This window comes from Solea solea, chromosome 5 (genome assembly GCF_958295425.1).
Source record: "Solea solea chromosome 5, fSolSol10.1, whole genome shotgun sequence".
Classification (NCBI taxonomy): Eukaryota; Metazoa; Chordata; class Actinopteri; order Pleuronectiformes; family Soleidae; genus Solea; species Solea solea.
In genome coordinates this window covers 2398342-2419441 of record NC_081138.1, presented here as the reverse complement: position 1 = coordinate 2419441, position 21100 = coordinate 2398342, and the positions used below count along the sequence as shown (strand labels likewise).

The following is a 21100-nucleotide window of genomic DNA, read 5'->3' as shown; positions in this document are numbered from 1 at the left end:
GTCTCTGAGTCCATGTGCTCCATTATAATGAAATGAAATAAAATGATGTTTCTTTGCCTTTTAATGAACTTGAGTTATCCAGAAAATGTAAGAAGAAATTTGACACTGTTCGCTGAGTGCTACCTTTGGAATGAAGCATTTTGAATCAATACATTTTTACTTAGGATCAGAGTGAAGTGGATCTCAAGTAACTGAGTCGATGTTGAAGTGAAAAAAATCATCTTGTAATATAAAGAACTGCAATTATTACTTCAGTATCTCAGATTTGAAAAGCACTGTAACCTCGTGCAACATTTCAGAGGAAAATGAATAAACCAAATGTCCTTTCATGTCATAATCATCATTAAAAAGCTGTCAGCATATAAAATTCTCCCCTTATTTCCTCTTTTTTCTTGTTTTGTAGCACTTTAGATGACGAGGGCACCAACCTCCGGCAGCAGAAACTGGACAGACAGGTACGTACAGACAGGACAGACAGACAGGTACGTACAGACAGGACAGACAATAAGAAAATGTCCAGGAAATTAAGGCAGTTTCGTCACGACGTGCAGTAAACGTTCACCGCACCACAAGACCACAAATTTTTGCTTATTTTAACCATAAAATGATCCTGTAAGTAAGTGCTTGTTGCTCATTTTTCCAGATTAACGTTCAATATCTGGCACTTAGTTACAGTTTACTGCATGTTAACAATTTAAAATGAAGAAAAATAAAGGTTTATGTGGGAAAAACACTGCAGTTGTACATGAACACCAGATTGAGTGTGTTAAATTTGAAATTTGAACAGTATAAAACATATTTAAAGTAACATTTAAAGTTTTTGTCTCCAAAAAAAGACCAAAAAAATGGAAACTAATGTATGTACAGTCGTTTTTCCAACCCATTACCGTAATAACCACATGTTTTGCTTCGATTTGACCAAACATGTCACGTAATTATCGCAATGCAAACGTGTCGTCTCTGATACGCTCGGTGTTAATTAAATCTATAGGGTAAAACATGGTTAAAAAAAAAACCCCATTATTATTATAATAAACAAAGCTTTATCTATTACAATAAAGTCAGTGAAAGTGACAAATGCCATTAATCACCTAGTAACTCACTTAATCTCAATTAACTCCACCGACAGAGTTAGACATGCAGAAATGAAAGAAGCGTTTATTGATTAATGGCTTTACAGGATGAGGTTTGTTATCCGTCGCGTCGTCAGAAAAGTAAATTACAGCGTAAAACGTGTTCTTTCTAATGGGAAAAAAGCCTCTTTAAAATGTACACGGCTCATGTGACGTGTCGTTTCCCCTCAGGTGCCGAGTCTTAATGTTTAAATCCATGCGCTGGCTGATTGAGCCCCGCGTTGTCGTCATCCTCTGAGGACATGTCGCAGGACTCCGAGCGGCCGCAGGCTCCACTAATAGAAACAATCAATATTTGATGAGCTCTCTCTCTTTGGAAGACTCGCAGAGTTAGGACAGGTTGTTCAAAATGGAGCGGTTTATATCGCACCGGCGTTATCGTCCTCAGATATCGGCAGATTATCGATGAATCGGTTTGAGTGTTTTTAAGGAATTAAAACAAGTTTTCAGCTCCTTTCGTTGCTTTATATAATAAAGAAATCATTAAAACGGAATAATGTTTGGTTTTTGGACAAAACATCATCCTTTCTAGGTGATGAAACGACAAATTGAGAAAATAATCGACAGATTAATTGATTATCAAAATAATGAGTTAGTTGCAGTCCGAAAATATACATATTGTGAGGGAAATAATGTAAATATTTTATTGTGTATGATATCTCTTTAATTATATAGTATTTGATGTGATTTACATTGTCATTTATGATTTAACTCTTTACAATAACGCGCAATAAGACGGTGTAACTTCTTCCAGCGAGCGCTCCTGGAGCAGAAGCAGAAGAAGAAGCGTCAGGAGCCCCTGATGGTGCAGTCGACCGTGGACGGCAGATCCCGCGCTCGCCGCACCAAGCAGAGCGAGGAGCAGGCGCCGCTGGTGGAGTCGTACCTGAGCAGCAACAGCAGCACCATCTACCACGGTGAGCGCCTAACTGCCCAAAACTCACTGTTACATGTTGCATAATTACCCCCACACATCATTATTACATCTTACAAGCTGAATAATAAGGAAATATGGGAGGCTATTATTGCTTTTTCTTTTTTTAAATGTGGGTTATGCAGATAAATACATCATACTGTACCATCTACTGAATGTGACTGATGAGCTCTTTTATCAGTTTAATTGATTTTAATCAGCAGTTCCCATTTCCCTTTATGCCTGGAGTTGCAACAACAACAAAAATCTGTGCCATCATTTCCTTTTTGGGACATTTATCACATAAGTGTGTCGTGTTTAACAGTAACCCTTAGAATATGGAGCATTGCAGCTGCTTTTTTTCCATTATTATGTTTAAACGTACAGTTTATACAGAGGGTATAAGAATAGAATGTGCAATATAGAGTTTCTTATATACTTTTTTTCAGGGGTGTCAAACTCAAACGACCTGAGGGCCACTGAGCATCAAGTCTGGTCAAAATGAAAACACAATATTCCACCAATTAAGATATTCATGATGATATTTCACATCATTTCAAAGTAAAAGTGCTTGTTTTGATAGGGAATGACTGATTATACTTTACAATAATTACATTTTTAATTTTTTTTTTTATTTTAGATACTTTATTAATCCCACATTTATGATGCAAAATGAATCTATTAATATCAAAAATCTAAGTCAATAATAATGCAGACAAAATGTTTTCATTATAACAGGATATTAAGTTGTGGGCCGCATGTAATTGATTGGGGGGGCCGAATGTGGCCCACGGGCCGCCAGTTTGACACCTCTGATGCAATCCGATGAAAAAAACGCAAAAGTCAAACTCAGAATTTGGAAGTTTAAAGTCCACTTGGCTCGTTTTTTTGAACACAAAGAATAGAAAAGCAATAATTATTGCTACTTTATATCGTTATTAAATGTTATCATAACTTCACACAAGAGGACACATTTTTTAAAGCCTGAATATGTGACCTTTTAACACACACACACCCCCAGGATGTCCATATAAGGAGTGGAGTATTATTCCCACCATGGCTGCACGTGTGAGCACTAAAGGTTAAGCAGTGTTTATTGGCATAAATGTGTTAATTATGTATTTGTATCACGTATCAACACTTAAATATAAAATATTGTTTGGTTTTCTTCGCCTTTAATATGTTCTTTAGGCACTGGCCTCACCATCTTACTCTGCAAATGAGTAAACAGTAGAGAGGGAACTGCAGTCTCACCCTCAAATGTAGATTTAATGCATCTCAACCCCTTCCTTCCTTTCACCCCGTGAAGTGCAAGAAGCCGAACAGGAGGAGGTGAAGGTGACAGCGGACGCGCAGCCGCCTCGCTCGGCCAAAAAGGGCAAAGCGTCGGCCAGCTCCACTCCGCAGACGGGCAGCGACAAGAAGGAGAGGAGGGGGAAGCACAAAGGTCAGTCCTGCCAGTGATAACACAAACGGGGGCTGTCGGGCGACGCGAGAGAAGTGACGCGAGCGGACAGGCGCGCTGCGGGAAAGATGACAGGGTGAATTAGAGAGGAGGAGATCGCAGAGGGAAATAAAAAAAACAAGGGAAGGCTGGAGATGAACCAATGGAGCACTCGATTATTCATTTAACCAGTTTGAGTGGTTTTTGAAAGATATTTTCTGGTGTATTTGCACGTTTTCTGACATTTTAAGAATGTACTGGCATTAATAATTGTATTCTATGTGTTCATATCTACACGCCACAGACAGAGATTGAAGTCACTGGAGAGACCCTTCGTAATACGAGAGAGAAGAAGCAAAATCCTCCTATTATTATTATTATTAACTGAAGTTTCTGCTGTCTGCAGATAATAATATAAACACGCGGGATTGGCTGCTGTCGCCTCCGCTGTGGTGACACACTTGTCTGTAATGTTACATGACAGCGTGAGTGTCTGTCAGCCAAGTGACACAGCATCAGCAGAGATGGGCGATGAATGATTCAGAGGCAAAGCTCTCGTTGTTTCCTTCAACAAAACACTGGTTGCGTGTGTATTTTTACAGATTTATTACAGGAGGACACTCAGTTTCCCACAATAGAGTCAACACATTCCCTGTTTGAAAAGAAATCCCGTGTGTGCATCACTGCCAACATCTAACACACACAGAGTCACAGTCGCCAGAAACATAAACTCCTTGGCAGAGACTCTGAACGGATATGCAAGAACGAACCTCGTCCTATTAAAACCTCTGAAGCCTCATAACCACATATTTATTCATCTTTGTATATAAAACACTCGCTCATCTTTGTGAATGACGTTGTCCCAGAAAAGGAGAGGGGGGAAAAAAAGAGCTAATGAGATTCCACTGGGGGGGAAAAGATTAATCAGGGCAGCCGTGTCAGAGTCACATGACTGATGGCGGCCGTCTCCTCGTCTGTTCTCGCCTGTTTCTGTCTCACTCGACCATTTTCCTGCAGCACAAGAGCAGGAGCCGTACTTTTACGTACACTCACATTGTACAGAGTGACTGAATAATTTAAGCAGCCTCCCACTGAAATGAAATATCCAACTCACGACACGCTAAACACCTACGTGCACATGCAAGGAATCACTGTCATCTTCTGAAACCTCACTTTCAAAGTACGACTCGTGTTGATTTCTTGTCAGATTGTATGAGAAAAGCCGATTTTTGCGTTTTGACAACATTCCTGATTTGTTTTAATTCCCATCCATCTTGAGATGAGATGATAAATCACTGAACAGCTTCACAGTTCTATTCTGACGCAGTGTGACTGTGTGACTGTGGTTCCCGCAGCGATCGACGGCCTTGGCTCCCAGTCGGATGACGGCCAGATCCAGATCCTGACCGTGGGCCATTCCACGGCGGACGACAGCGAGGGGGAGCCCGTCATGAGCTGCACCCAGTCGCACAGCAAACAGGACCTGCGCGTCACCATGCTCAAGAAAGGTACCGTGCCACTACATCACCAGACATCACAGCATTGTGGGCCGCAGCTGTGGTGCTGGCTGCCGGTGAAACACAGTGACTCACATTAGAACTGGCAACGGTCTCTGAATGACACTGACATACTGTCGTCGTAAACACACATTTGTCTGTGAAGGTATATCCAGCAGTATGAATTTTGACGAAGAAGAGGACGACGAAGACGAGATCAGCTCCAGTTCCTCGCAGCTCAACAGCAACACGAGGCCGGGCTCTGCCACCAGCAAGAAGTCGTGCAAGGTAAAAGCTCACAGGACACATTTGATTCATCATTTCTGCTCCTAATGTCTGTTTTATGACTGTTACGTGTTAATAATGTGACACAAATCCTGAAATTATTGTTGTGCTTTGGTATCTGTCATTTAGTTGCCACTCTAATTTGTTTTGTTGTGCTTTGTGTGTCACTGCATGCAGATAGTGGAACATTTACAGACTCTGTATTTGCCTCCATAAGAGTTGGAAAGAAAGGTTGAAAAAGGACAAACTTTTTTTATTAATTTAATTTAAAATTTAATCTTAAACATAACGAGAATAAAGTAGTAACATTATGAGAATAACGTCGTAACATTATGAGAATAAAGTCTTAATACTATGAGAATAAAGTCTTAATACTATGAGAATAAAGTCGTAATATTATAAGAATAAAGTCTTATATTATGTGAATAAAGTCGTAACATTATGAGAATAAAGTCGTAACATTATGAGAATAAAGTCTTAAAACTATGAGAATAAAGTCGTAATATTATGAGAATAAAGTCGTAACATTATGAGAATAAAGTCTTAATACTATGAGAATAAAGTCGTAACATTATGAGAATAAAGTCGTAATATCACGAGAATAAAGTCGTAACATTATGAGAATAAAGTCGTAATATTACGAGAATAAAGTCGTAACATTATGAGAATAAAGTCGTAACATTACGAGAATAAAGTCGTAACATTATTAGAATAAAGTCGTTACATTAAGAGAATAAAGTCGTAGCATTATGAGAATAAAGTCGTAACATGAGAATAAAGTTGTAACATTACGAGAATAAAGTCGTAACATTATGAGAATAATGCGTAATATTATTTGAATAAAGTCATAACATTATGAGAATAAAGTCGTAACATTATGGGAATAAAGTCGTAACATTATGAGAATAAAGTCGTAACATTATGGGAATAAAGTCGTAACATTATGAGAATAAAGTCATAACATTATGGGAATAAAGTCGTAACATTATGAGAAAAAAGTCTTAATACTATGAGAATAAAGACGTAACATTATGAGAATAAAGTCGTAACATTATGAGAATAAATTCGTAATGTTATGAGAATAAAGTCGTAATATTATGATAATAAAGTCGTAACATTATGAGAATAAAGTCGTAATATTATGATAATAAAGTCGTAACATTATGAGAATAAAGTCGTAATATTATGAGAATAAAGTCGTAACATTATGAGAATAAAGTCGTAACATTATGGGAATAAAGTCGTAACATTATGAGAATAAAGTCTTAATACTATGAGAATAAAGTCGTAATATTATGAGAATAAAGTCGTAACATTATGAGAATAAAGTCGTAATGTTATGAGAATAAAGTCGTAATATTATGAGAACAAAGTCGTAACATTATGAGAATAAAGTCGTTATATTATGGGAATAAAGTCGTGACATGAGAATAAAGTCATGACATTATGAGAATAAAGTCGTAATATTATGAGAATAAAGTCGTAACATTACGAGAATAAAGTTGTAACATTACGAGAATAAAGTTGCAATATTATGAGAATAAAGTCGTAACATTACAAGAATAAAGTCGTAACATTATGAGAATAAAGTCGTAACATTATGAGAATAAAGTCGTAACATTACGAGAATAAAAACTTTATTAATCAAGTAAAGACGATCACCTGTATCGTGCGACAGGATGAGAAACGCGTAGCATTTTGTGAAGTTACATTGTGGTTTGGTATTTTCAAATAAGGAAATACTTCTTCTACAATCTTTTGGCACATCAGCAGCACGTTATCATTAGCATCAGCTTTGAAAAGATTGTGCAAGAAACTGAGTTTGTTTCGAAGAACGAGGAAATGATCTGTTTTCTGGTAATGGCTGATAGTGTTAGACTGCAAAGTTACTTCTGGTTACATCTGCGCGCTCTTCCCAAGAAACGATTAGATTGATAATTCCATTTTTGGATCCAGAAGGAGGGAACTACAGCGAACACGGTCTCCCACGTCATCAGTACAATCACAGAAGGTCCAAGGCTTTATGGCATATAGATTCTTATGATACGTAATATTACGACTTTATTCTCATAATAATAATTTTACTCCTGCTTTTGTTCAAATGTGAGAGAAGTCACATTAAATACTTGATACTTGAACCTGTAGAAGCAAATTTTTTTCTTGAAAAAAGTGTGTAAGAAATAATTATGACTTAGACTTGGACTTTTACACTTTTTAAATGCCTGATAAAAAATCATTTAAAATGATTCAGCCATGATTAACAAGGCAAATAAAAGTTTTATTTCATTTGTGAAATCATATTCACAAACAGATATTCATAACATAGTTTCACATGAGTATGAATATAATAAACATGCAATTTGATCACATGAAACTTGATTATGATTTTAAATGAATTAAAATTGTTTGGAAAACAATTTAAAATACATTTTATAATTGAAATAAAGATGAAGTAAAGCCTTGGTTGTTAAATGTATTCTATTGATTAGATAGATAGATCTAGGTCCCAGCATTTTTCTGAAACCCTCTGTATCTGCCTGATCTCTCCAGCATCTTGTATCGTCATGCTCATAAAACTCTTATTGCTAGTTTTTCACAACTCCACTGTGGTGGAAATGTAGTCAAATGTCTTTTTCCAGTTCTCTCTCCGTGTCAGATGAATGTTTCTGAGTCAGGCACTGGTTCCTCTCTTGTTATGCCTCAGAGAAATTCTGTTGTTTTTGACTGGGAAAAGTTGGAGACTTCACAGTTGACAGTGTTACCATCTCCTCCACCACCTACGAGCTCGTTTATCTCCCACAGAGTGACAGTTTTGTAGAGTTAAAAGTTGCGGGGTTGTTGTCGCTGCTCTGGCAGAATAATCCTTCTCCTCCGCTGACACCAGTTCTGTGGAGCTGTTGAAACGCTTTCGTTGTTACCCAAGCACAACTTACATGTTACTGTAATATCCCTGTGATTTTCACTCAGTGATTTTCACTCTTTTTAAAATAAAGTAAACACAAATTTTACGAGAATAAAGTCGTAATATTCTGACCTGAGAATTGCGGACTTGGAGGAAATCGCTGCTTTTGTGGAGGGGGAAATAGCCGGAACTGTTTCTCTCGTTTATCATATGAATCCATAATGGCATACGGTGTTGGGGCCTCTGCAGGTGTATTGCTCGCCAGACCTCGACTCCTTCTGGATCCAAAATCTTAATTATCAGTCGGATTGTTACTTGAGAAACCACAAAACCCTCTGAATGACCCGCTGATGCATCCACTGATAACCCGATAACGCTCGACCAGCGAGTTCCCCCTCCACAAAAGCATCAATTTCCTCCAATTCCGCCTGGTTCTTTTTGCGTTTTCTTTTAAAAGTCCTGATACTTATGACAATGTGATGCTGATGTGCCACAAGATTAAATATGTCCTTGTTTGTGAAACCTATTCTAAAGTACAATTCCACCAAATGCTCCACGGCCCTCGTTTTAACAACTCTCCTCTTCAAAAACAAACAAGTTAGAATATTATGACTTTATTCTCATAAATTTACGACTTTATTCTCATAAATTAAGACTTTATTCTCATAAATTTACGACTTTAATCTTGTAAATTTACGACTTTAATTTTGTAAATTTAAGACTTCATTCTCGTAAATGTATGACTTTGTTCTCGTAAATTAACAACTTTTTTCTTGTAAATGTACAACTTTATTCTTGTAAATTTACGACTTTAATCTTGTAAATTTAAGACTTTATTCTTGCAAATTTAAGACTTTAATCTTGTAAATTTAAGACTTTATTCTTGCAAATTTATAACTTTATTCTCGTAAATTTACAACTTTATTCTTGCAAATTTATAACTTTATTCTCGTAAATTTACAACTTTATTCTTGTAAATTTACGAATTTATTCTCGTAAATTTAAGAATTTATTCTCGTAAATTTATGACTTTATTCTCGTAAATTAATACTTTATTCTCGAAGTCTGTGAATTTTTTTGTATTGATATTAATCTTTACCATCTTTTCTATAACTTCTATAACCTCTGAAATATCAGAGCGAGGCAGGAAGTAGTCAGTATTACTAGCTAGCCACTGCGTTGGCTTTTGATTTTTTTAATGTTTTTGTGTGGATTTGCCAGTTATGGATCATGACTACTCTTTCTGGAAAAAGCACAAAAACAAAAAGGAAACAAACGAGACGAGAAGACAACAATCTCCACCATTCCATGTTAGACTCCTAGTGGCCTACTGCAGTTACATACTGTGCTTTTAAACATGCACATTTTACTACAGAATACAGAATACAGAATACTACGCTCCTTTTCAAATGAAATCTTTCATTCCACTCTTCTTGCCTCCTCTGTCACGACACCCGGTCCTTATTTTAGAGCGTGTGTGCTATTTCTCACTCCCCGCGGACGATTTGAGCCTCAGACTCATTTCTCTGTTCTAATGAGAGTCGAGTCTAATGCGTCCGTCTCATCGGTCCAACACCTCACGTGATGTGGGCTCTTCTCACGTGCTCCTCTCTTACAGGAGGTGGCCTCAGCACCCACCCCGCCAGTCAACGAACCCTCCATCGACGTGGACGACCTTGAAGAGTTCTCCCTGAGACCCGCGCCGCAGGGGGTCCGAGTGAAGTGCAGAATCACCCGGGACAAGAAGGGCATGGACAGAGGCATGTATCCCACCTACTACCTTCACCTGGAGAGGGAGGACGGCAAGAAGGTGAGACGGGAGTGTGTGCACGTGGTGAATCAGTGTGAAGAAAATATTCAGATGTCTTTGTTTTCCTTCTGCTGAGCTTTACATAAACCTGCGTGCATCCAAATACTAATTTGTTCTGTGCCTTCCTCGTCGTAGGTATTTTTGTTAGCTGGCAGGAAGAGGAAAAAGAGTAAGACATCTAATTATCTCATATCCATTGATCCCACTGATTTGTCCAGAGGAGGCGAGAGTTTCATTGGTAAACTGAGGTAAGTCCTTGGTGGCTGCAAATTATCTACACGATTCTTTATTTGACTTTGGCACTGTCGTTGCAGTTTGAATCCAAAGCCTGTGCTTTGTGTCTTCCAAGCCTTGAATTTAGCATTGATGCATTTTTGTTAGAACATGAATAATGGATATTAAGCCTGACTTCTGAAACCCCAGTTATTCCGTGCGGAGTTGATTTCATGAGCGAACGAAAACAGATTGCGTAATGAACGCTTTGCAGTGAGCTGATGAGGAGTGAATCCTAATCAAATCAGGATCTAACTGTTAATCTATGAATATTGAACACCCTGGAGTGCTTTCATAGCACCTCCATATGAATGTTGACATATTAAAGAGCCTAATGGCGTGTACTTCTGTAGCTCCAGAAATGAAAATGTTAAAAAAAGCATCTGTTACCTCTCTCTATAAAGCATTTTCCATATATACATTATATGCACATGGAACAGTCAGATTGGAGACGTTATCCTTCTTGACAGCCTGAAGGCTGTGTTAGTGGCTCCATGGAAACTCCCGTGGAGTCTAATCAAATCTGGCTCTGCGCAGCCTTTAATCTTCAGAGCTGTCCTCCTGACCACTGGTCGATGGGCCGCTCAAACCATCACAGTGCAATCACGGTCCCACTTGAATGATGGAGATCTAAATTCAAATCAGCAGTGACCTTTCATCTAGTGATCCTCGTGTGACGCTCACGGGGGAGGCTGGTCAGAAAGAGGCGCGGCCGACGAGGGTTGCATAAGGAGACCACACTCACCCATTATTACGTATAATAATTGCACTCTTACAAAAGAGTAATAATAGTGTCAGGAAATTGGTTCACAGCACTGCTGTTACGGCACTGCAGTGGTGCAGTGCCGCGTTTCCCCCACCAGAGGCAGTGTTAAAAATCTAATAATTTAAAAGTAAAAGTAAAAAGTCAACTCTAACTCTAACTCCTACTTTTTAACAAGCACATCAGGGAACTACGGTGGCCTGCACATACCAGAAAGGATGTAAACAATTTCACACAGATCTGATCTGACTGATTTGTCCCTTCGGGGCTACTGTAGAAATGCCAAACGCTACAAAAACCAAACCATTTTTCATGTAAAGCAATTATACACTATAGCAATTCAAATTTAAACAGCAATTATAAGCTGTACAAACATACTTTTGGGGTGTTTATTTGATTTCTGCCAATTAATCTTGTACTTTTAACAACATTATTGTAAATACGTGGTATAGCTTTTGTATCCAACGTCACAAGCCGTAGAAAAGTGTGTTATTCTTCCTTTGCAGGTCTAACCTGATGGGAACCAAGTTTACCGTCTATGACAGCGGCCTGAACCCCATGAAGAGCACCACCAGTCTTGAAGCGAGCAATCTGCGTCAAGAACTCGCCGCCATTTGCTACGTGAGTAACCTTCTCAGCACAAAGCTGTGCTGTTTTACAAAGCACAGGAGAATAATGAGAATAATAATAATAATAAGATTAATATACAGCACATGATAAAAGTGATTTTATAAAGAAAGATGCAATATTTACACTGATGCAGTGAGATAATAATCACTTCCCACTTAACAGGAAAGAACATAATATCTTATTTACATACATATATATATATATATATATACATATATATATACATATATATAACGTCACTGCATTTCACTGCATTTCACTGCATTTCCCTTCAAAAATAGCTGATTTTTACTCAGATAATCACATAAAATTGGGATATTGCATTGAAATCAATGAACATCAGCTTTTTTTCGTCTTCTTATGTGTTGTTAAGTCAAAATTTTGATTCATTTTATATCACATTTTTTGTAGTGATATAAATAAACCAAAATTTAAACAAAAATAGAGCGTTGTTCTTTTCTTTTTGCTCATAAAACGGGCCGAGTGGACTTTTTTCCACAAATTCCATCCGATTTTAAACATTTTGAGTAGTTTTTGCTCAGGTGTGTTTGTGTAGTTGGTGAAAATGAAAGAAATGTTTCATTAGATTGCCTGAAAAAAGGATATAAGACGCTCTATATTCACATAACCTCTGTATATACTGTATGTTGAAACATAGTAATGGAAAAAAAGCAGCCGAAATGCTCTGTGTTTTAAATCTAACATGAATTCTTTGACGTATGCTCTCCAGGAAACCAACGTCTTAGGATTCAAAGGACCTCGCAAAATGAGCGTTATCATTCCTGGGATGAACATGGACCACGAGAGAGTGTCCATCCGCCCCAGAAACGTACGTGACTGCCGGGGTTTCTCAGCGGGCTGACGGATACTTGATCAGGTGTGTGTGACATGAGGGTCTGAAGTTGTCGTCTTCCCCCGCAGGACCACGAGTCCCTGCTGGCCAGGTGGCAGAACAAAAACACGGAGAGCGTGATCGAGCTCCACAACAAGACGCCCGTGTGGAACGACGACACGCAATCCTACGTCCTCAACTTCCACGGCAGAGTCACGCAGGCGTCCGTCAAGAATTTCCAAATCATCCACGATAATGACCGTGAGTGACTTTCAGGAACGATATGAAATGATTTTAATGCACACAAACGTTACTTTAAGAAGCTCTAGAAAAGGTTTGCTGTAGGTTTAGAGTTGACTTGTACTGTGTATACTAAACAGGTATGCAAAGAGTACTAGAGACACTATTTTGGTACATTTTTATTCAAGTACAAGTACAAGTACTGTTCTAAAAAGTAAAAAAAGTAAGAGTAAAAGTTACTTTTTAACAAGGTTTTCTTTCTTGTTGTGCAAAGAGGACAAAAAGGGGACACAAATCTCACATGAATTGTTTTTAATTAAAGTGCTGATCAAAGGGGGGTCAAAGGTCACAAATGCTTGCAATTTCTCACTCATGGACCTTCATTCGTTCACCTGTCCTCATCATTCAGGCCAACGTGAAATTACACAAAGATTACTTTACAAAGGACACAAGAAACCTACTCAGTTACAGTTACGCAAGTAATTCATTACTTTCCACCTCCGATACTAAAATAAGTAAATAAGTAATACTTATTTTACAAGTTGACATATAAAACAATGTGCTATTTTTATTTTTAGACTTTTTATAGACATTCCCTAATATAAAGGCCCTTATTTTTATTTAATAATTTAGGTGACAAATACAAAGAAAAGGAAAAAAATGAGGATGCATAATGAAATGTGTGTCCCGGCTCCTCCCCTCTTGTGCAGCCGACTATATTGTGATGCAGTTCGGCCGTGTGGCGGAAGACGTCTTCACCATGGACTATAACTACCCCATGTGCGCCCTGCAAGCCTTTGCCATCGCCCTCTCGAGCTTCGACAGCAAGTTGGCCTGTGAATAGATCCCCAGCCTGAGATTGAGAACCGCGCGTTCACCTGTCCTCAAAACAAGGGCTGTTATCGTTTCCCCGGGATGGGACGAACCCCCTTTCTCCTTGGAAGCACTGCATTTCCCAAAATGCTTCACGGGCCTCAAATTTTACATGTATGTGTGTGTGTGTATTTGGGGGCGGGACTTCAAAGCAAAAGAAGCACAAAGAGAAAAAAAAAAAATCCACTTTCAAGAATTCTAACCCATTGGTTTTGGTAACTCTCGTCCTTTTGTACTGTAACGGCATTAACAGTCAAACACTGTTCATTCATGTAGTAGTGGGAGGAGTTTAACCTTTCTTTATCTGTATAATATTATAACTAACAGCTCCACGTCTGTGAGTTCTGAAGAGGTGACTGGATTTTATATAGCCTGCAAAACACACTTCCTACAAGCATGAACACTTATACAGTTACCTGTGTGGTAAGAAAAAAACAAAAAAGATAATAACATGCATGTTACGCTATATTTATTTTGTTATTTATGTATTTATTACATGTTCATTTAGCATCCGTCAGTATTGGCTCTGCAGAGCTGCAAGCACACACACACACACACACACACACAGTATCAGTCATGGAACCGGGGGGGGGGCAGAGGTCGCACTGTGTTGTGTACCGTATATACGATATCGTGCCAGTGTCATGTTATAGTGAATGTATCGACGATGACGAGGGTGCACTTTACTTTGAAGTCTGTCGTGGGAGAGATAATCACAGCTGTACATACATTATTGTGCCTTTGAAGACTAACTCCAGTGTTACGCTGTGGCAGGAAGTGGAAGTGCTCCGTCTCGTCACATGCAAATGTTCCTCTTGTAGCTGCTTTGAATTAAAAGGGTCAAAGGTGACTGGGGTAACCCTAACCCACGGAGGCCGACGGGGTCGCAGCGGCGCCACGAGATGAATGCTGATCGACGCTTAAATGACATTTAAAAGAAAACAACAACAACAACAACTTCCACACTGATTGATTGACCACAGCGAACACACATTTCATCTCTGATTATTTCTACATTCCTCGTCTGACCGGCCGTACGTTCCCTCCATCACTTGTTTTATCGCCGTTCATGTTTTTACTTCATATATTATTCCCGCTCCCAGTATACTTTCTCAAATATACTATGGTATTTTGTATTTTATGACCATTTAAAAAAAAACAAACGACTGAAAGAAGGCAAAGAACAATCTCTGATACCGCTATTGTTACTGTGGTTTACGAGGAAATCTTTATCAAAAATGTGCTATTCTTGTACTCAGCTGTGTTCTATTAACTATTTTAAATTTCTATTTGAAAAAAACAAAAAACACAAAACAAACGTTAATACTCTTGCTGTAAAGTCTGCTTTTCATACATGTGTCCAGGAGCCAAAACCCTCTTTCATTTTCTGTTTCTATTGCTCTCGTTGTTATGTACATTAAATGGTGTACAATTTACTGTGGTGGTATAGACACGATCCTTTGACCATGGAAAAAAAATAAAAACTCTCTAAGTCAACACGTGTTTAGTTCTTTCAAAAGTGTTTTAAATATTATATTTATTCAGTCACTTGCATCACCTTACTTCCAGCCAGAGTTGCCGCCATTTGATTGGCTGATTAGATATTTGCATTTAGAAATACGGGTGTACCTAATAAAATGGCCAGCGAGTCCATATTGCTATTATAATAATAATATACATGTTTGTATAGAAACATGTAAAGAATAGTTTGTCATTGTTTCAAAAAAAGCAAAAACACAGTACAGCTGCAGAACTATTGTTAAAATATCTACTGTATATAATATAAAATAATCTTTTCTACATATTTTTCTATATTGATGATGTGTAAGGAGTTTAAATCCTACAATTAACTCAATATCAGGGATAATGTTTGATGTTCACTGACTCACAGGCGAAACTAAAGTGATTTTAGACAAAGGTAAAAACGTCCTCATGTCTCTCTCCTGTTCCTCATCCTCAGCCCACTCACTCCCACCTCTTTACTGCCACCTACAGGAGCAGACACTAACACGTACTCCTCTTTATCCTCCTCCTCTTCCTCCTCTTCTTCTTCTTCCTCTTCCTCTGGGTCCGGGCAACCGTCGCTGCTGAACTGCAGGCTCTCTGCTTCCATCACTGGATCTTCTTCATCAGCTTCTTCCCTCTCTAATTCTACCTCCGCCTCCTCCTCCTCCTCCTCCTCCTCATCCTCTTCCTCCTCATCATCATACACGCCCTCTTTGGGGTAGTGGAACACATCTTTGTGGTCACTGAAGCTGATCTGTTTCCTCCCTCCGCTGTGACACTGCAGCTCTCTGCTCACCTCCAAACCGAGTCTCTCCTGCTTTCTCTCTGCAGCAGGACGTGATAAACGAGGGCTGAGCAACAGTCGTTTCTCTGCCTCCTCCTCCTCCTCCTCCTCTATATTTTCCTCTGCTTCTTCTTCATTCTCACCCTCCTCCTCCTCTTCTTCCACATCATCCTCTCCCTCTTCCTCCCCGTCGTCGTCTTCATCCTCCTCACGCACGATGGAGAGCTTTCTTGCCATCACCTCCTCCTCCTCCTGCTCCATCCTCTCAGCCAGGGCCTCGGCAGTGGGTTGGTTACAGGTTGCCTCCACTCCGACCATGTCAAACACACATCTGTGATAGGGATCATCATACTGTGGGTAGGTCTCCTCTGGGTAGCCTGTGTAGGTGTTCAAAAACAGACGTTATCTGAAATACAGCATGACCCAAAATGGCTTTTTTTTGGTCAGATTTAGACGTGCACCTTCCCAGTCTGCACCGTACGACACTTCCTCGGCCTCCATCTCTGGAGACGCCCCCTCCAGGCGCCCCTCCTGCATCAGCAGCGTGATCTGACGGAGTTGCCGGAGTAATTTCTCCTCCTTCTTTGAGGTGGAAGATTTACTCTTCCTCCGTTTGCCACTAGAGAGCAGCACAGACACGGTAACAGGAAGTGACATTCATGTCAAACAGTACATATATATGTATACGTATATATATATATATACACATATTTATATACATATATGTATATATATACACATATTTATATAAATATATGTAACATATATGTTTATATATATACACATATTTATATACATATATGTAAAAGCTGAGCCCCCTTGTAACCCCCCCTCTGGTTCCGGCTCTGTGTTTTAAAAGTCCACCGTAGTTTGTTTATTTATTTTTGAGGCGAGGTAACGTGATAAGTGTGGTAATAATCAGTGAATCAGTGGGGGAAAAAAAGCTGGAATGACATTAAACATATTACCTTGTGGGCCGGATGTGGCCCGCAGGCCTTGAGTTGGACACCTGTGCCTGATATAAAGCATTTTCTCCAAAAATTAACGGTACATGAATGAATTACCTTGCAGATTTCGAGCGCTTTGCGGAGGCGATCCTGTCCAACTTCGTCTCCGTCTGCAGGAGTCTCTCCTGGAGTCTGACCATCTCGTAATCTGTCGCTGCAGGATTTACAAAAGAGAAAAAAAACAGATGATGTAGAGATGGATACAGCTAACGATTAATCGAGTAATCGATTGGTCCATAAAATGTCAGAAAATGTAGGAAAATATTGATCAAACCTGGAAATGATGATCTTGTTTTTAATGATTTCTTTGTTTATATGGAGCAAAGAAACCAGAACATATTCACATTTAAGAAGCTAAAACAATCAGAAATCTGGTTTAAATAATGAAATAAAGCCTCAGACTGATAAATTGATGATCAAAATAGCTGACGATTCATTATTAGTCATCGACTAATGATCGATTATTTGACTAATTGTTGGAGGTGTGTGATTACTTTGTACCGTCACAGTGTCAGACTGAATAAACACCATTTATCATCAAAAACTATGGTTTTCCTGTCACTATTATCTTGCTGAAGTTCATGGCGCCACAAAGTCGTACTTACTGAATGTATTCTGTGTGTTTGTCTTGATTATTGTGCTGTAGATCCCTGGTTTAGTCGTCTTCGTCGTCTTACACGTCAGCTGTGAACATGAAACATGAAAAAGTCGTCTTTGTTTTGTTGCCTAAATAGTTGCTTATCTTATTGTACATCACAATAATCACCTTGTGGATTATATAGATGATGTAGAGGAGGATGCCAAAACCATAAATGGGAATGACTTGAGCCATCAGGTTGTATTTTGTTCCTCGGCCGACTCCTTTCATTTTGGCCAGGGCCTCTGCGCCGTGCGTCATGGAGTGCAACACTTCCACGCCCCACTGTTTTGAGTCTTTCGGCAGTGACAGCTGATTCATCACAGGCGGGTAAAATCCAGGTCCAACTGGAAGAGAGAGAGAGGAAAAAAACACCCAATCAATCAACAACTGGAGCATAAAATTCCCTGTAAACACTTCACACTGACCTCAATCTCAATCAGGAGGGTTTTTCATTTCAGAAATCAGCCGAGCAAAAAGTGGGAGAAGTGTACGATGTACAGTGAGTGCTTACATCCTTAAATTAAATGTCCTACAATATCACCATTTAAACCATTTTGCATAAATAGTGGATTCTGGAGACTGTCCCTCAAATGTTGTGACTTTTAGCCTTTTTTTTACTCTTAAATGTAGTAAAGTACATTATATATTTCAGATAAAACTTCAATTAATATTCTGCTTGTTTCATCTTCATAAACAGGAATGATGTCATATTATGTGTCTGAAAACTGCAGCTCTGGGTGTCATTTTAATTCTAAACGAGCAAATGCAGCTCATGCAATTTCCCCTTGGGCATTCATGAAGTACTCTTATTCTGATTAAATTAAATTAAATTAAATTAAATTAAATTAAATTAAATTAAATTAAATTAAATTAAATAGATTTACAAATACAATGAGTATGAAGTCATTTAACTTTTGAATATTAATATTTTTTTTATTTAATATTTTGAACGTGACTCACTACAGATATTAAAATGTGAAATGTTAAATACCTTTATTTTATTTTCCTTAGAAAAAGAACCAACTGTAGGTTATTGAATGGGAATTTTTTTTGTCAAAGACCTGCAATACCACCGCGGCCCACTAGTGGGCAGTGGACCACACTTTTCAAGGAAGTGTGAGGCTCACCTGCAGTGATGTGGACAGGTGAAGAAGATGAAGAAGACGCATTTGTTTGTTGGTCGTTGGAAAATCAAAGCATTTAAAGAGACTTTTCCACGGGAGACTGAAGAGGTTTGGACACGAACAACAAACAAACACTCATCTGCTGCAGAAACAGAGACGCAGCTGCACAGACACATGGACGTGGAGGTAGGAAACAGTCTATCAACACAACTTAAAGAGAGTTCGACCGAATCTGTGTTTTGTTTGTTTTGATTGGTCTTTATTTTCTCATGATGACTGAAATTACTTTGATACTTGGATTACTATGATCACCATTACTATATTATGTATCAGTCACGTGACAATCAATTGATTGATATACAGATCTGTGTGACAGCTGCCAGCTGAGTCAGCATTGACATGAATGAAGTAACACTACTGGACTATAATCAAATACAGAATGTCTGTATATAAAAATCCATACAATAAATGCATGAGTTAAAGCATAGCGTAATCGGTGCAAAATCCAAATGATCTCATTGTTTACATTGGAGCACAATATTTTAATGAAATAAATCAGCATTTTTCTATTGGGTAGACAAATAAAAAATAAACCCATGTAATCCTTTTACCCTCAGGTTTTAAGGGATTTTTAAGTGAAAACGTCTATAGAGAATAGTTGTCAATATACATGTGTACATTCAAACCAACATGTATATATGTATATATGTGTGTATATATATATATATATATATATATATATATATACACACATATATATGAATAGAGATATATATATATACATACACATACATATTTGTGTATATATATATATATACATACACATACATATTTGTGTATATATATATGTATGTGTATATATATATATATACACATACATATATATGAATAGAGATATATATATATATACATACACATACATATTTGTGTATATATATATATATATATGTGTGTATATATACACATATGTGTTATATACAATGTCCTTATAATTATATATAATTACTCCGTGTATTCATATTCTGTGTCGTGATTTATTCCATTGGCTTTAATATACTGTTAAAGCCGTTCCTACAGTCACTGCTTTTCATTTAATCGTCTTTTTGTTTCCCTGCGTTTGTTCCACACAGAAACACCATAGCAAATTCCTTCTGTGATGATATTAATATTAATTTGCCAATTAAACAAATTCTGCTTCCTGTAACACAAACAAACAAACTGCTCTTCTTTTCTTCTCAACTCGCTGTGAACCCTGCATCATTCTCACTGGTTTATATTGGAATAATCCCACAGAATATTTGACTCTCACTTATGCTTAAAACCCCCTAAATATACACATTTTAGCATGTTTTGTTGAATTCTTATCCGTTGTGTAACGTTATGACGTGTGCACTAAGGATGGTGCTTAGGCCTGCTCCACTCAAAGATGGAGGTAGCTGGATGGATGATGATCTGATATAAAGCACCTTACTTACCCTCAGGATGCTCCATCGCCTTTGTCCCTCTGGGTAAAAACATCCTGGGCAGGAACAGAGACACGCAGAGCAAGGAGCAGGATATGAGCGTCACCTTCTGGCAAGTGGTTATTGACATTCTTGCCCCCGAACACGACAGCGTTCATGCGTTTGTGTCCCTTGAAGAGTAAAGCTCGTATCCTCTGATGACGTTTCCCGTCCAGATTAGAGCAGATTAGAGCCGATGCATTCGAGTGCTATTTGTGATGATAGCTGCAAAGCCTCAGTGGGCTGAACGAGTGGCACAGTTTAATGAAAAGGTCATTTTATTTCATTCAGTCCTCCCAAAGTTACTTCACTTACTTCACAGATCAAACTTTTGCAGCTCACATAATTCACACTCTAGATTGACCATAGGTGTGAATGTGAGAGTGTTCCTGTGACGGACTGGTGATCTGTCCAGGGTGTGACCCCCGCCTATCTCCCTATATCAGCTGAGATTGGCACAGCACCCCCACGACCCTCCTTTGGAGGATAAAATGGTAGAAGATGGATGGATGGATGGTTGACAGCTCAAGTTCTGGTGTCTAACTCTGTGTTAGTTAGTATTTGACAGGTGTGTCTACTCATGTGATATTATTCTGTTAAATTATTGGGGTTAATATTATTGTCATCAACCATCACTTCTAATTGCTTGACCATTAAATCATTTGGTCCAATTAATCAGGCCAATATTTGCCACTTATTCATTCATCAGCCGGTTATTACAGGCCAGTCATGCAGTGCCTATACTGCTTTGTCCTTCACATTAGGGTCGCGGGGCTGCTGGTGCAAATCCCTGCTGACATAGGGCAAAAGATAGAAATTTCCAGTGTCCAATTAACCCTGATTTTTAACCGATTAAAAAACTGGCAACAGCATAGATAAACCATATCAGTCGACCTTTAGTTGCCACAGTGTCATATTGCAACATCCTTAACCGTCTGGACTT

General features: G+C 38.5%; 2 protein-coding genes across 3 annotated transcripts in view; one reads left to right on the top strand and one right to left on the bottom strand.

Moving 5' to 3' along the window:
- The window catches only part of tub (TUB bipartite transcription factor), a 41587-nt gene extending 26496 nt beyond the window's left edge, over nt 1-15091 (top strand). For both annotated transcript variants that reach the window (XM_058630171.1, XM_058630172.1), the window contains exons 2-12: nt 404-455; nt 1888-2050; nt 3356-3493; nt 4846-4998; nt 5153-5274; nt 9792-9983; nt 10119-10231; nt 11526-11640; nt 12380-12478; nt 12571-12742; nt 13432-15091. In XM_058630171.1, coding sequence (XP_058486154.1) covers nt 404-455; nt 1888-2050; nt 3356-3493; nt 4846-4998; nt 5153-5274; nt 9792-9983; nt 10119-10231; nt 11526-11640; nt 12380-12478; nt 12571-12742; nt 13432-13565 — 1453 coding nt within the window. In that variant the 3' untranslated portion in view covers nt 13566-15091. The remainder of the gene's footprint in view (nt 1-403; nt 456-1887; nt 2051-3355; nt 3494-4845; nt 4999-5152; nt 5275-9791; nt 9984-10118; nt 10232-11525; nt 11641-12379; nt 12479-12570; nt 12743-13431) is intronic.
- Nucleotides 15092-15175: 84 nt separating this feature from the next.
- On the bottom strand, nt 15176-20290 carry ric3a (RIC3 acetylcholine receptor chaperone a). Its single transcript, XM_058630173.1, has 6 exons — nt 20131-20290; nt 17658-17875; nt 17497-17575; nt 16949-17045; nt 16346-16503; nt 15176-16261 (listed from the first exon to the last, which is right to left on the bottom strand). The coding sequence occupies exons 1-6, from the start codon at nt 20246-20248 to the stop codon at nt 15525-15527; spliced, it is 1407 nt and encodes a 468-aa protein (XP_058486156.1). The 5' UTR covers nt 20249-20290; the 3' UTR covers nt 15176-15524.
- Between the last annotated feature and the right edge of the window lie 810 nt (nt 20291-21100).

Bases quoted from the DNA above. Each gene is read 5' to 3' on its own strand.
- ric3a (XM_058630173.1), bottom strand. From the start codon at position 20,248: ATGTCAATAACCACTTGCCAGAAGGTGACGCTCATATCCTGCTCCTTG. The intron at 17,876-20,130 runs GTAAGTAAGGTG...TCTCTCTTCCAG, and splicing joins GGCGATGGAGCATCCTGAGG to TTGGACCTGGATTTTACCCG. The intron at 16,504-16,948 runs GTAATTCATTCA...GCTGCTCTCTAG, and splicing joins AAGCGCTCGAAATCTGCAAG to TGGCAAACGGAGGAAGAGTA.